The 16,733-nt window shown below is 40.9% G+C and overlaps 2 protein-coding genes across 22 annotated transcripts in view; one reads left to right on the top strand and one right to left on the bottom strand.

The window, feature by feature from the left end:
• MPDZ (multiple PDZ domain crumbs cell polarity complex component) overlaps nt 1-5,729 on the bottom strand; it is a 111,570-nt gene extending 105,841 nt beyond the window's left edge. For 19 of the 20 annotated variants that reach the window (XR_003995072.1, XM_030512217.1, XM_030512215.1 and 16 more), the window contains exon 1: nt 5,632-5,729. The gene's annotated coding sequence lies outside the window, so the exon portion shown is untranslated. The remainder of the gene's footprint in view (nt 1-5,631) is intronic. The other variant, XM_030512227.1, reaches the window with a different exon arrangement.
• On the top strand, nt 3,792-6,528 carry LOC115619630 (elongin BC and Polycomb repressive complex 2-associated protein-like). 2 transcript variants are annotated; one of them, XM_030512238.1, is made up of 2 exons: nt 3,792-3,938; nt 4,360-6,528. In XM_030512238.1, exon 2 carries the CDS (start codon nt 4,904-4,906, stop codon nt 5,510-5,512), a length of 609 nt encoding a protein of 202 aa, XP_030368098.1. In that variant the 5' UTR covers nt 3,792-3,938; nt 4,360-4,903; the 3' UTR covers nt 5,513-6,528. The 2 variants fall into 2 exon arrangements, with proteins under 2 accessions (XP_030368098.1, XP_030368099.1); XM_030512239.1 differs by lacking the exon at nt 3,792-3,938 and having other exon boundaries at nt 4,352-4,476; nt 4,758-6,528.
• The last annotated feature ends 10,205 nt before the right edge of the window (nt 6,529-16,733 follow it).

The raw sequence follows: 16,733 nt of genomic DNA, 5'->3' as shown, positions 1-16,733 counted from the left end.
CTCTCTGCCCACGCTCTGAAATGGTAAAAAGCCACGTGACTGTGCTCCTGCTGTGCCACATACACAGTAACAAGTGGAATCTGTCAGCACCAGCTTAGTGGCGCATTAACATAGCCAAAGTACAAGGGAAGCAAGAACTCATTTGCCCAATATGCACCATAGAGGCATACCTACAACAACCACTACCCACTAAAGGCCTTTAAACCAGCTTGCTTTGGGGCACTTTAACAATAATGCACTGTGGAGAAGTATGCAGACATGAAAGGTTATTTGTTGAAAGGCACAGATTTATCATTTGCTATAGTGAATATTTTTATAATGCTATCACAGACTCCTGGATGCACAAATGGGAAGTTTAGTTCTGATTCTCTCATTTTGCATACTGCTGGCAGCCTGTCTTACAGGAGCGTGAAGCCAAAACCAGCCTTTCTATACATGATACAAATAGTGTTCATGCCTCAAAGAGCTTACCAGCTTAGCTCAAAGTAGGTTTAACTATTTTTGTATTTCAGTGCTAAAGTTCATTAATCTCTTCAAAGTAGTAACAACACAGAGTGAATGAGTTAGACTTTGTTATTGGCAACTTGAAGAAATACTGTTAAAAAGAATAGCAAGTTACATTCACAAGTTTTAAAGGCATAGGTACCTGAAAGATGTGGCTTAAAAAAAAAAAGGAAAAAGTAAAAATTAAAAAAAAAAAAAAAAAAAAGGGGTAAAAAGAAAAAAAGTACCTTCTCTTTTTCCTTCTCTTTTATTACAGGAAACTAGAAAACAACTAATTTTAGACAGGTACATGGTAAGAAACATATCGTCTTCTGCTAAGCACGCACAAAAGTTAAAGATGATCCCCTTCAAACACGCACTTCTGAAATTTGATTCTTCCCATGCTAACAAACAAAAACGTGTTATATACACATTTCTTCACTCTTTATGCTGCCCTTCTATAAGGTCAGTTGCCAGAAAACAGCTGGCATCCTGCAGCTCCGGTTTCTTTGTGCCCACTCCTAAAACACTCAAATCCACAGGTGTCAGAATTTTAAGACAGATGTGAAATTTATGTTGATCACCACCTTTCCACTACAACCATGTAAACTGCTTATTTAAAAACACAAAAGATTCATGAAAAGGGAAAGATGACCCACTTCCAATGACTACTCTTTCACACCTGATCACGTACTTCCTGCAAGGAAACTTACTCTATTTCATTGACAGATACTGCATCTACTATTTCACAAAGCCATTTCAGATAATACCCTGGAAACTAATGCTCACAGCACTGGATTAGCAAATGTGATGCCAAAGATAGAAAACATAGTAATAGGCTTTGCTCTGTCACTCATGCACTACTTGAAGTGCTCTGAGGATACAGAGAAAATGCCTATCTTAAGAGGGATCTATAGACCCAAACTTTGGCTAGCAGTCGCTTCAGATTAAATCTGTTTCAATTAACCAGTATGGTAACGACGACACACATTTTATAGCTGCTAAAAAGTGTATTTCGAAACTTCTCATCTAAATTTCAACACCTGGGCCTGGATTTGACTGGGCTAGAAATATTTCCCTCTCTTCCTTTCCGGTTATCCCTCAAACAGGCATGTTGTGTTAGCACCGCCTGACGCGGAACAGAAACCAAACCACACAGGAAGTGGAAGATACTAATTACTGCTAAACCTTCTGCTTTGCCTGCAATTTCCAAGACCTATTTTGTTGCACCCAGTTACCTCCCACATGCTGGCTACCACCCCCAGGAAGAAAACTAAGGTGATTCCCAATATCCTTGTGGGGAGTCTTATATAAAGACAGCAGAAAGTCAATTATATAAAGTCAATATAAAGACAGTAGAAACCATTCATAGTAAATTCAAAGATCTCACGCTTTTATATATATTTTTCCACTGTCATAAAGTCAATTTTGCTGTTACGTCTTGGATTATGAGCAATAACAAATCATTTTCTAGGATTATGAGCAATACTACAGCGACTTGACAACTGTAGCCTGAGTGGTATAGCCTTCACTACTCATAATTAAAGATACACACATACTTCAGCACGCAGTGAAAGGGTGTGGAGGTAAATGCCGGGGAGCAAAGACAGGGAAAGCAGGATAAATAAAAAGCAGAAAAGAAGAAAGATGGGGAAAAAAAGGCAAGCCTATCATTTTACTTCCAGGACATGAATTTGACAAATAAACATCAACCACTTGGTTTTATCAGCCAAGAGACCCTGGACTGCATGCTTCTGGATGACAGAAGAGAGAACTGATTCAAATTAAGGATTTAATACAAGGAAAATAAATGTGTACTGCTCCAAAAGGAACACAGCAGATTTCTACTGACTACCTGGAATATAACAGGCAAGCAGAAGCCTGACGTTTACAGTTAAAATCTATGCTAATTAAAATTGTTCTGAAACATTCAAAGCAGAAAAAAAATAAGGCAATTCAGAAATAAATGCAAAGCCTATATAAGACTATAAGTAGCTTGAAAAGTGATGTTACTAGCTTCTTGAAATTTAGCACAATACTGAATGCATCAAAAAGATGTAAAGATATTACAGTATTGGCACTGTATGTTAAAAGTACTGTGATAGAGCTGAAAAGCATCTTGTATTTTGAAGTAACTATGAAAACAGAATTTTGAACATTCAACTATATTTAGGTTTCTGCACACATTACACTGATGTATTAAGGAAACTTACAATGCTTTTGGATGAACAAGCAATCTGTTCACTGTTTTTAAATAATAATGTTCTTTAACACTGTAGGGAGCCCTACATGAGCGTAATATCATGTTAGCTGTTGTGCAAGTTATAATTGCAGCTGGGAAATGAGCCCAAACTATACTTAATGCTTTCACTTACTGATAAGCATGTGTGATATAAGGCATTCTACAATAATTTGTAAAGAGTATTGCAAAAACACCACCACAGTAGGGGAAATTTTTATGGTGGGATTTTTGGTTTGTTTTGTTGTTTGGGGTTTTTTTTTTCTTTTTTTGGTTAACTAACAGATCATCTGTTTACAAAAAAAAATCTTTCAGTAAATATTTTATATTGAAATTAATTGGCATCACTTTCTTCTAACTTTCAAAATATCAGTTAAGCTTCAGAAACTGAAAAGCAACTTTTTAGTATATGCAGAATACACACAAAATATACTGAATTAATGTATGAAACCCAGGCATGGTTAATATTGCCTCTTTATGTTTTCAGCATAGGCAACTGATTACCATATTATCATTAAATCCAGTTAAACCTCATGAAACACTGTTCCTACAACAGTTGCACCTCTTAGGATTCTTCACAAAGATGACAACAGCATACATGAATGAATAAATAGGAAGCCCCACTGAACAGCTCCCGGTAAGCTTCAACGAAGAGTCACTGCTTTCTTTACAAACTGAAAACACAAACTTCTTGTTGTATATTCTGGCAATTAACAGGTGAGTAATGCAGATAAAGCAGAAAATCATCAAAAGCAGCATGCAACATGACTGCTGTGCAAGGTGTCTCAGATGCAACGACAGGCTCTGAAAAGCCTACGGAAGAAATACTCCAATACTGCCCAGGCAAAAATAGCATATTTTTATATTGATGTGTTGGGAAGGCCAACAATGAAACAAAACTGTCCTTAACAATGATGATAATAATACTGCCAGCATGGCATTGAATTGGCTTAAACTGCTTCAGCAGCATGGTCAAATGTAAAGCCAGTTAGAAAATTTACTGGATATGCTTCACAGAATTTTAAATTTTCTTACATGAAATGTGCACCAGATTATTTAAAAGGTCTTTACAATGGTTCTCAATACACTGATTAAAGTGCTATCTATTAAAACAAAAGCATTTACAGCGATCTGCACGATCGAGTTCTATGGCATTCCTATCTGAAGAATTCACAGACACAGAGACAGATGGAATATAAAGATCATCCATCAGTATGTAAGTAGTGCAGTTCTCTTTTCCCTACTGCTGATACTGATCTTACTTTCCTAATGCACTCTCGCACAAAGAGAGGGGAGAATGTATCCGGTCCTGATAAAAAACCTTCTTGAAAGCACAAAGGAAGCCATTAGAAACACCAGTGCTAATCAGTAAATGCTACATGCATGTTACTATTAACAAGATACAGAGAGAGAAAAAAAACGTATACTAAAAATGAGTAATAATTTTTTGGGGGGGGGAAAAAGGTGATTTCCTCTGTCATGAAAAATAATGCTAGTTAGGAAGGATATGTCCATAGATATGCTCATTCTGCATTCTTTTCTTCTAATGTTACATTACTTTCCATTTCCATTTTCCACGGGAGCATCAAATAACATTTCCCCAAAAGATTTTACCACTTTCCCCTTTTTCATTACAGTTTTTTCCCTCCCAAAGAGTTGCTGTTATCTTGGAAAACGCAGTGCTGATATGGAAACAAGGCATTACACAACAGACTTCCACAACAGAAGAATTCAATCCCTTCAGCCTGATTACGGTAATCACTGCTCTGCTCCCTCCTACCCTTTCTGGCACCAAAGCCAGTAAGGACGTTTTCTGTTCATCAGCTTACACTGACAAAATCTGCGTATGTTAAAAAGAAAACATATGAAGGGATGAGGCAGTGTTTATAAAAGCAAAGGAAAAGGAAAAGAAAAAAGAATTAGAGCATTGTTCAGCCAAATAGCAAATCAAGTCTGTTACATGTAGTACTCGAAGTTCAAAACGGCTTTGTGAGAGTTTTTCTTTTACTTGCTTTCTTCTTCTAACTCTTTCCAGTAACGCGGGAAGGTACTGACAGCACGGGGGGACACCACACGAGGAACAAATTATCCCAAACACCAGACCCACCGCAGGGCACAGCTGAGGGTCGCGCCTCGCCCTCCACTTCCCCGCCCAGTCACGTTTAAACGCAGACCGGGGGGATGCCAGGCAGCTGCGGTGGGGTCCGGACCCGCGACAATCGTCAACACCAGCACTGCAACAGGTACCGGCACGGGCACCGGGAGCCCGCAGACCTGCCGCAGGTGAAATCGCCGGCCTTGCCCGGGCCCCGCAGCCGGCTCCGAGCGAGTCTCTACGCTGCCGACCGCAAGCACTGGGCGAGGGCCGCGGCCGCCCGCAGGTCTGCGGCAGGTGAGGAGCCCTTCCCCCGGCACGACACACTCCCGCTGGGGTTAGAGAAGGGGAAGGAGATGTGGGGAGCAGGGGGAGGGAGGAAGGGCAGAGCACCCTGCGGCAGACAGAGGAGGCTCGGCTCGGCTCTTGTTTACGTGAGGGCGACTCCCCGCCAGGCCGCCCGAGCCTGCGGACCTCCCGCAGGCCTTAGGCCAGAGCCGCGGCCCGGCGCCCAGCGCGCTCCCCGCCGCCCGTGGGCAGCTCGGCCCGGGGCGAAGGATGGGGGAGCAACAGGCTGGGCCCCCCCCGCGGCTCCACGGCCTCCCTCCGCCTCCGGCCGCTCTCTCCCGGCCCCAGCAAACCCCGGCGCATCAGCTGAACAAGAAACAACGCTTCGCGCGATAAACACGTTTTAAAAGGCCGCTCGAAACTCCGGCGATGCGGCGGCCCCTCCCTGCACTGCCCTGCCCTGCCCGCAGGACGGCACGGGCGGGTTTCCCCCGCTTCTCGCCGCCCGGCCCAGCGCCCCGCTTACCCCGGCGGCTCAGCGGGCCGCGCGGCCCAGCCCCGCTCTCCGCCTTCGCCTTTCCCGTCCCCAAGTAACGGCGCCGATCCCGCCGCGGGGGAAGCGCGCTCAGGCACGCCCCGGCCGCCTGAAACCTAATCCTGCCTCGCCGCCCCCCTGGCCCGGCCCGGCCCACACCCCCCCGCCGGCGGGTCTCGGGGCGCGGCGTCCCCGGGGTTGGCTGGGGAGGCCGCTCACAGCACGGAGCCAGCAGGACGGAGCGGGACTGCGGCCGCATCTCGACAGCGCGGGGGATGGGAGTATCAAAGGGCTCGGCGGGATACATTCGAGGGCATCCCGGCGCGCTGCCTCGCCGGCGGGTCACGTCGCAACCCAGCCAGCAAAGTTTCTGTCCCCGCGGCTGCAGGCGAGGCGGCAGACGGGGCCGAGCGGCGGAGCGCACGCCTTGCCCGGGATGGCAGCGGGGAGCTGGGCTGCCGCGGTGCTCCCTCCCCGGCTTCCCGGGCTGCCGGCTTTCTCATGTGGGCACGGCGGCGGCACGGCGACCCCTGCCCCGTCCGGGTGGGGCCGTGCGTGCTCCGGTTGGGTCTGGCCCTGCGAGCCCGGAGCGGCTGCCCCTACTTGCTGCCCTGCTAGCCTCCGGCTTTACCCCTCCTAGTTCAACAAGGGGCGCCTGGCCTGGAACCGAGGAAAACGGGTCATGTTTGGAAATGTTAAAAAAACCCCAAACCCACAAAACAACAGACAACCCAGGGTGAAGTTGGACAAAATTATGAATAAGGTCATCAGATTAACGAACGGGTGTTTTTTCTCCGCGACAGCTGGTTAGTATCTTCACTAAGAGTAAAGATGCTGTGTACGATATATACATTGTAAGAATAAAGCATATGATGCAAGAGTGTTTGCGAAGACCACAAAAAAATACGTTCTGCGAAAGGCGGAAGTATTTTGCTGTTCGTTAACATTGTTTCACCTAGCAAACGTTACCAGGATCATGGTCTCCCTTTTTCCTTGCCAGGAGATAATTCTTTGTTGTAGATGCACTCATGCAGCTCTGTTGAGATAACGCCGTGCACAGGGAGAGGAATCTGGGCTGTTCAGCTGGGTGCATGGGCCCTGGCTCTGCAGAGGCTTGATGTGCTATTCATCTGGTTGCCTTCTGATGCAGCTTGGTTCTTTTTCCAAATGGATTTTAACTGCAAGCATCATCATATTCAAGCGATAGTTGTTTGGGGTGGGTTTTGTTGTCCCACAGGCAGTTTAAATAAAGTTTTTGGTTTGGAGATAGAATGGAATACTGCCCTATTTATTTGAGAGACAATCAATAAATGCAATCCAGTACGAACACTCACAAGCAGAAAATTTATCATGTAAACTTTAAGAAACGCAGCTCTTTGTACATTGCATGAATTATTTTTTTTTTTTATTTAGAAGATTAATTTCTGAAAAATTTTGCCTTCAAACAGTATTTCTCTTGCTTATTACAGTTAACAGATTGGAGAACTCCAAATGGTTAGCTACCTTTTACTCTGCTGTATATTAAAATATGCATGTAATTACAACTGTTTAACAATCATTCTTTCCATTTCTTAAAAAGAAAAACAACTTTTTCAAGATTTTATTCACAGGTTGCATTTTTCAATCCTGCATGTGTCAGTGAGCATACTGCTTTTTTAAATCAAATATAGAGGCTCTGTTTGCTATAGCTGAGGCATTCAGTGCTCTATAAACTGTCCTACCAGCATGCTCTGGTGTATGAGCCTTTATTGAATCCAGAACGAGATCTTAAAAATAAGGTACAATTTGTTTGCATGTATCATATTTCAGTAAGTAAGGCACAGTAGATGAGATAAATGCAAAATCAGACTGCTATTGTTATTTTTTTCTGTTGCTCAGGCTTTAACCATAGCATCCCACTGAATAAAATATAGTGACTCTAGTAAGTTTATTTGGAGCTAAAAATGGGTCAAAATTATGTGCAGTGGTGCTTTACTCCTCATGTGTAACACCACCAGCTGTGTAATAGTTCTTCACAGTGCAATTTGTGTTTGTATGGGATATACCTTTCAGATATTTTTTTTTAACATGCAAACCGCTGTTCTCAAGTAGAATTGCATTTTCAATTATATTCAGATTTTTTCAAGTCCTGTGAAGTATATATTAAGTAGGTTATAACTACCAAAGTTGAAAATATCATGCTACCTTAGGCCTTGCCTGTATTAAAAATATTTGCATGGGTATAATTATGCTAGCATAGCTGAACCCACAAACCTAGCCCTCTCTGTAAACATACAGCACATCTGTAATGGGGATTTGCATCACAGGAACACAAACAGCTCTTGTGTACAGTAACTGATGACCCCGACGAAGAGTCATGCACACACAGTTCTAACAGGTAGCAAAGCAGACTGTTAGGGGTTGGAGTACACTAGTGCTTTTGTGGATATACCTGCTAATAGGTTTAGGAAGATAGCTAGAAGGACATCAGCAATTAGTATTTACTTATTTCTTTGCCAGAAGTGTTATGAAGTAGACAGAAAGATAGTCATCTCACCAATTCCACACTGAGGAAACCAAGTTACCTCTCCAGCCCCTTTGCAGAAAAAGCGGGGGTCAAAGTATTAGTGATTCACCAGGGTGGGTTAGGTGATATACAGTGATATAATATTTATATTGTGTCATGGCTTCATGAGTGTAAGAAGTGTGGCCATTAATGTTGTGTGATGTTGAGAGATGCTGGCCTTAAAATGTGAAGAAAGAGAATTTACTTTGTATTTCAAATCTAAATGTGTTTAAAAACTAAAAAAAAAAAACAAAACAAACAAAAACTACATAGATTTATCCATGTGATTTTAAAGAACTGCAAGCACTTATTCAAAACATAAGTTTTCCTCAAAAAACTGTTATTCTATAGCTGCTAAGGAAATATATTAAGTATGGGGTTATGCATTCTGTCCTTATCTATCAAATAAGGCTGGATCGCCATCTTTTTTCTTCTTTCTCATGGAGCTCTTCAGAATATAATACTTTTGTACTACATTTTCCAAAAGTTATGTTAGCAGAAGTATACAGTCAAATTAAATGCAACACACTTTTCCATCACCTCAACATACAAGTTACGCTTCAAAAGTCAGATGGCAACGAGTAACGATGCAGCTGGAGGCAACACCATGCATGTTGTTATGCAGAGTTAAGAATTAGGAACTTTCTTTTAACTTTGGTGCTTGGAATTTATTCAATTTTTGGATTATTATGCTGGCAAGTACAGAATATTAGTTTCACTTACTGGAGCATCCATGTTGGCAAGAATGGTGCATAGATTTAAATTTTAAAGGTTTTAGGGAAATTGTCTCCCTTGGGGACATACTTCATAACTGTTATTATTGCTATTGGAGGTTACACATGTGCATGGAAGAGAAAGTATGTCCCGTAAGGTAAAAGAGAGTAGAAAAAAAATCATAAAAGGTATGTTAATTATTTATAACTGCAAAACAAAATACTTGAAATTATGGCAAATTAAAGGGGCATGCATTTACACACAAACAGGATTGTTTAAAACCACAGGCCTTGCCCATAGCAGAGAAGTGAAGCCAAATAAGTGACAAAGCATATTAACCTTATCATAGATTTTTCAGACACATAATACCTACAAGGAGAATCTGGTTTTCTCAGATTAAGGCTTGCTTTTTTTTCTCCCCCCCCTCCAATGTTGTGTTTTGCTGAAGGTGGCCACATATTTGACAGACCCCACACTCAGACAGTCTAATTTAAAACGTCTCTTTTTGGAGGTGCCTGAAGGGACACAGTCCTGAGCAACATGTGATCTAGGGTACTTGGCAATGGGGTACTTGTTGCAGTATTTGAAAAAGAAGAGAGTATCTCATTAATAAATTTTGTGCTAGAAAAATTGGTAGGTCCTTTTTTTCTACCTGAGATTTCCTTGAGTTTTAAAAAAATCCAGAATGGGAGCAACTGGCCTGACTAGTTCAGGAGTTTGTATGCAGCTCATCATGTTAACGTTACATACTGAAAATGTACTTAACTGTCCAATGACCCTTGCTGTTTGATGTTGGAAACTGTGAGGTTTAGATAGATATTGGGAAAACAATTTCACTAAAAGGGTTGTCAAGCATTGGACCAGGCTGCCCAGGGAAATGATTGAGTCAAAATCCCTGGAGGCATTTGAAAGATGTGTAGATGTGGCGCTTAGGGCCATGGTTTAGTGGTGGACTTGGCAGTGGTAGGTTTACAGTTGGACTTAATGATCTTAAAGGTCATTTCCAACCTAAAGAATTCTGTGATTCTAAGCGTTGGGCTATTAGAACAGTGATATAAATTTATCTGAAAAAATGCCATATACTTAATAAATTTTACAGCCAGGTAAGCTACAGTACATTAGATTGAAGGGAGACATGTTTATAAGAAGAAAAGGAAATATTTCTGTGGCAGGTTGATTTATTTTCAGAATAAATCCTCTTGAAGATGAATTGGTGAAACTAAAGTAAACTAGAGCAGTATATATAGGTCAATTTGTCATACGGCTCTGCAATTTATCACTATCCAAATAGCCTGTATTTCCCTCTGTGTGGACTATTTACCTAATCAGTGTGTCTGAGATCCTGCCCTATACAGTGTACGATGCAGATTAGCTTTAAAAGCACACATCTTCAATTCTTTGCTTCTGGCCTAAACTGTGAAATTGGACTGGTGTTTCTGTTTCACTGATTTTTAGAGGTCCTCCATGACCTTCCACAGATGCTTTTCCAAAGGGACTGTTTCCACATGGCTCTTTGTGATCTAGCTCAATTTTAAGTTACATGTAGAGAAGAGGCCAAAATGTACATCTGTGTCCTTTCAATTTATTTATGATGTAGCTGCGCTTTGGTTTAGGATTAAAACCATTAGTATTATTAGTATTACTGACTGCAGTTAATAGCATGAATACGTAGTTGGGTTGAATATCTGATTATTATAGACTAGGAATTACCAATACAGTGTTGGTGATGATACTGAGATTTTGAGTCTGAGATCCAAACATGCAAAGTACATTTTCCTCTGCCTAGGAACTTGAAAAGTACATATTGCTCATTCACATCAGCCCAGTCTTTTGTGGATGGCAGGTAACATCTCCAAAGGAGATAGCTCTGATTTCTTGAAGAGGTTACCCAGGAAAAAGGCTTTCTTAGCCATTTTCCCTGTCATTCTATACCAGTGCTATTTGGCCAAGCAAGATCAGCACCTATAAAAACAGGAAGAGCAGGATGAACCTTTCCCATATTGAGAATATCTCCTGTTCAGTGAGCTGGATGAAAGGAGGAAACTTCTGGTACTTTGTGCTACATACTGTTGGACCAGATGTGAATGAGCATGTCTGTAATGGGCTGAGTTTTTAACATCTCACTGATACAAAAATCCTTACATTTTGCTTCAATAGGTGCTGGGCTTGCCTTCCTCTGTATGTGCTTACCACTGCAAAGGAGTTCACTGTTCCTACACACCATCAAGAAAGCACTGAGAAAAACTGAAAAAAAACCCCCACAGCGAGAAAAGAGGTTTGAACTGACTAAAAGACTTTAAAAGGTTGGCATTTCTGGAATAAGCCCATTTATACAAGTATCTGACAACTGAAAGGTCCATTTTACTTCATTGTTAAATAGAAATTTAGCACTAAGTGAAAATCACTTTAGCAAATGAACCGAATATAAATTCAGTTCAGCTGTACTCTCACCATCATTAAAAAAGCTGTGTTAGAGCAGGAAGCTGATTCACTAAATCCCTTTTTTCTGTTGAAGTGCACTTTGGTTTAGGTCAGCTGCTTCTCCTTTAGATGAGAGTTCCTTCTCACAATGGTATTGCCATGAGGAGCTCTTGAAGACTTCGATATGAAATGTAAAAATTTGTCCTTAGCTGCTCAGTAAGTGCCAGAAACTTCCATCATAAGTAAAAATAAGTTTAAATTTTCCATATATAACCACACAACTGTAGTTAGCTGAACCCCTCACTTTCAGCAGTATAATGCCCATCTGTATTCACAACTTTGTATGTAGAAAACAGTTCATTTTCTAGCTAGATGGTATTGCCACTGTCACTGGCTAAGTTGCCATTCTTTTCCCCCAACCTTTTAAGGATTCATGCAGTGTGCAGAACACAGGACAAGATCTCGAGGCACTCAAACTTCCTCCAGTTTTCTGGCTTGAGCCAACATCAAGTCTACAACCAGTCAGAATCTCAAAATGTGTTACGCAAAGACAGGCCCAGATGAGCTGCATTTTTTTTTCATCATACGATTGCCTTTTAATTTTTATTGCCAAGGGAACAAACCAAGAGGAAATGGATTTAACAACTGCAAAGTGATGAATTTTAAAGCTGCTGTTAATAATATTTGAACTCTGAATCTAATTTGTATGCAGGAGGAATTAAGCATAATAACCCAACTAAACAAAAAAATCACCCTTTCCCTCTCATGCTCTTCTCACTCATGTCCGTATCATTTGGTAACTTGAGCTTTGAAAAATAGAACTCTAAATGCCCAGACAATGACAAAAACATGGGAAGACAAAAGGCAGAAAAATATTGAAGCTATTATATCTCATAACCTTGTATTACTTTAACATACACAGATGTTCTTGAACATGAAGAAGGTCCAAAATGCACATCTAGTTTGCAAAATGTTATTCTAGCATAGAAAGGAGATGCTGCAGGCTGCAAAAGAGACATTTCTACATGTCCCCTTTCCCTTGGTGTTTTTTTCAACAGGAAGGACTTGACAAGAGAGACAGGAGGGAAGCTGGCAGCGGCAGAAAAGCCCTTGCAGTTTTCAGGAATACTCTTTGCATAAACTAGCTGGAATGAGCTGTATGGAAATTTAGACCACTAGTTTGCATACAACCCCCATCCCCGCAGCACAGAGCCCATAATCCCACTGGTGGCTACAAGCAGCCTTTCTCCTTTCCTTTTCCAGGTTATTGTGTATATCCTCCTTTTCTGGGATCTAATGCATAACAATTTGTGTGGACTTCACTGCAGGAACATAGCTGGTGGCTTCAGACATCTGTGCCTGCAAGGTCACCCTCACGGTAGACACCCTTTGCAGATGCTTTTTCTAATGCCACTGTCCATTCCTCTGTAGTGAAATAAATGTTGGACCTGCATGTTAAAACTGTCCTCAGAACAGCTTGAGAGAAACAGCTCTTACAGAATTTACTCAAGCTGGAGAGATCAAAAAGCCTTTCTCCACATCTGTCTAAGTACTTAGATAAGTCTACCAATATTGTTACACCCAACACTTGGTCTCACCCAAGTCTGCTATACCCTGTGTCTTCATAATCTGAAATCTGTCAGCATTATGTTTGTGACATTGAATTTACCTAGATGATTCCATCTTTGTTTCCTGATACACTTTTGGTCTACCCTTTGGTAAGCCCTGCTGGAATTCATAAAGCAGACATTTTTCTGCATGATTTTGAGGACTGTACCCAGACTTCTCTGTTAGAAGACACCTTCCTGTGCAGGTACCACAATGACCAAAGGGCATCCTGCTTCTTCACGGGTTTTAAGGAAGAATTTGGTACTCAGGCAAATGGATTGAGATAGCTCTTGGAAGGGATTTAAACTCACATTTCTTGCAAAAATAAGCTAGTCTATCGTAGCTAATGGTATGCTGAGTTGAGCACAGTCCCTGCCTTTGACATTGAGACTGTTCCATCTTGTAGTCCTCATGGATGGCATTACTGACATTTAAGAAAAGAAGTCTTTAACCTAGCTCACTCCAGGAATGTCATAGTAGCATACTTGACCAAGAGAGCCCTCAGTCCAAACAAATGGAGTAGTGAAAGTTGAAACAGGTTCTGCTACACTCTGAGTGGAGAGTCTGCCCATGGAACTATTCTGTGTATATGTAAACATCTCCACATGAAATGGAGCAAGCTTTTGTTTCAGGTATCAACTAGCCAGAAAATTTCATGACCTGTAAACCTTATGTGATAGGACATTACTCAGTCCAAGGAGGGAGAAAGATTTTAATACTTTTGTTTATGTTCTTCCTTGCTAAGGCAGCTTTTGGCCCAGCATAATTTCATTAAACAAATGCTCTCTACCCATATTTCAGTACTTCCATCAAGGCCCTGAAAGCAATAGCAAGGATCAAGCAGCCAATATTTTTATACCAAGCTGGACTAATCATGTTTTCTTTGGATCCAGATCCAGATTCGTTACCTTCTACTTTTTGTCTCAGGAAAACATCTAAACAGGTCTCTTACTTTACATAATGCTCTCAGCTTTGGGAATATCTGTATTTGAACCTTTTTGTATCAATTGTAGAGGAAATGCTTGGGGGGGAGCGGGGAAAAAGTATATACCAGTTTTGCCTTCTCACTTTTAGCCTGCCTAAAGCTTTCATTAAGACAAAGCAGGAGCAGTGTGATAGGGAAGTGTGTACAAAGAACAGCAGTGACAGTCATGTATTGCTTACAAGTGTATTTTCCTTACAAGTGTGGCAGGGGATAAGTGATTTTTCAACCATGATGGGAGATCTGAGAAATCAAATTTTCTGTGCTTTGTAACCAGTGATACTGAAGACACTCGTTAAGATAAGGGGGGAATTGCAAACTCTGGAAATTAAGGAATTTGTACATCTGTTAAAACTCAATAAGCATTTCTCCAATGGGTGAAATAATAAACCTGGTAGGCTTTCAGCCTAGAAGCTTGGAGAAAATCATCAAAAGAGATTTATACTTCAAATCAATTTGGCAGATGGTTGAAAAAAGGGTTTCTTAATTTCTTTTCAAAATTGTAACTAAATCAGTTGAACACCCAAGAGAAACTAAGAGAAATTTAAGGGCTACGTTTACGAAGTGTCAGATGAAGAGAGGCATATACTGTAATCAAGTATCCATCACTACAACTTACTCAGCCTATTACAAGCTCAGAAAGCAGTAAAGGCTTCCAGTCCGTAATAGTTCCTCTGCAGAATTGGTCCCCAGGGTGGTTCGAGCTGTTGCTGGGACCAGTCCAGACTTCTTGTTACTACTTAATGCTTCAGATATGCCTACATGAAGATAGGCAACTTATCTTCAGGTGTTCAGAGACGGTTTAGGACCAGAAACACTAGATCCACATTAATGCAGTACCTTGGCTAATTAGTTCTGGGCATCAGAGCATTTTAGCCCAGGTGGACAGTGTGCTTATGTAACCATCCTGCTTCTGGTACCCATGTGTTTGCATCATGTAGACACACATAATTGTCAAATATACACTACAGGGAATGAACAATCCACAGAGCATGCAGATGGTTAACATACCATCACTGTTTTACAAAACAATAAAATACAGGCAATGTTTTTAGTGAAAATTATTGAAATTGAAGATGTGCAGATTGGTTGACTGGTGCAACATGAAACATTTTTTTTCACCAGATGCCATAATTGCTAAAGTCTTTGCTTACAGGAAGCCAGCACTGTTTGAGGGAGACCGTAGTGCAGAAAATAGGACAAAGAGGGAAAAGGGGAAAAGAAGTTCATTGTTGCTTCCAGTACAAGTACTAGAACACCTCAAATTAAACTAAAAGTTGCTAATTAAAACAGGATAATTTTTTATGCAAGATGTAGAGCTCCTTACCGCAGAACAGAAGTTTACATGGGATCAATACAAATTAAAAAAAAATTTACGGAAGAAAACCTATTAGAGACTTAAATATGGAGACGTGGAAAACAAGGAGACAAAGTATTCATCACATTTATGATCATAATTTTCTCACACTCTTCAAAAACAGTCCGATAGTGCCTGGATGCCTTACTGGATGAAGTACGGTAGCTAACCAGAGAGTATATTTTTATTAAAGTAGATACCAATAATCTTCACAAAAGAAGACACTATGTAAAAATAATAGAATCATCGAGTGTTTTGGTTTGGAAGGAGCTTTGAAAATCATCCAGTCTTACTCCCCTGCCATGGGCAGGGACATCTTTCACTAGACCAGGTTGTGCAAAGCCATGTCCAACCTAACCTTGAACACTTCCAGGGATGGGGCAGCCACAACTTTTCTGGGCAGCCTGCGCCAGTACCTCACCATCTTCATTGTAACTAAGTTCTTCCCTATGTCCAAGCTAAATTTAGCCTTTTACAGTTTAAATTTTTTGCCCCTTTTCCTGTCATTACAGGCCCTAGTAAAACATCTCTCTCCATCTCTCTTATAACCCTCACTTCAAGTACTGGAAGGCCTCAGTAAGAGCCTTCTCGTCTCTAGGCTGAACAACCCCAACTCTCTCAGCTTTTCTTCACAGGAGAGGTGTTCCGGTCCTCTGATATATTTTGTGGTCCTCTCTAGACCCACTCTTAACAGATCTAAAATCTGATGCCACAGACTACAGAGGAAGACAGGCTGGCTTGCCTAAGGTTACTTTTATGGTCACAGCATCAGTGAATTGATAAGTTCATTCTGGAACCCTTGTCTTGTTTACTGACAGTCATCCAAAGTGGGTGTCATTAGTACATGGTATACGTGACCATAGGTGGCAAAATTCTGCAATATATAAGGCATATGATGGAAAATATATAGGCATTTAAATGTGAGAGCCAATTACATAAAAAGTTTCTGAAAGCATCTGTAACAACTTACCAGTCTCCTTACCTTTGTCTCCTTTTACAAAAAGCAAGCTCTATTGCAATATTCTCACAGTTGGAAAGTAAAAGCTAACTCTAAGCGTGTTTAGGAGTACTAAAATCTCATTTACAAATATTTAGGTTTTCTAGTTACACCAGCATTTCCATAATATCTTAAATAAATTCACTATTTGCAGCCCTGAATGTCAGTTAATCCTTAGGGATTATTGAATGATACGCAAAGATTATGTTGTATTTAAAAATATAAAAAGAATATAATTCTCATCAATTAACACTGCCAAAGAACTATGTTTTTTAACTAATATTTGTGCAGCACTCAGTTGGAGGGCTTCAGTGTAAAAGCTGCTTTTCATATTGTTACTATTTATAGTAACGATAAATTAGCTTTTTAAACAGCTTTTCAAATACTCTCTTGAATATTTTTAAAATAATAACCATTTGTTATAAATAATTTTATATTCCTAATGCCTTGCTCTAATGCCACACTGAGA

Source organism: Strigops habroptila, chromosome Z, assembly GCF_004027225.2.
Source record: "Strigops habroptila isolate Jane chromosome Z, bStrHab1.2.pri, whole genome shotgun sequence".
Lineage (NCBI taxonomy): Eukaryota > Metazoa > Chordata > Aves > Psittaciformes > Psittacidae > Strigops > Strigops habroptila.
This window is presented reverse-complemented; position numbering and strand designations above follow the sequence as displayed.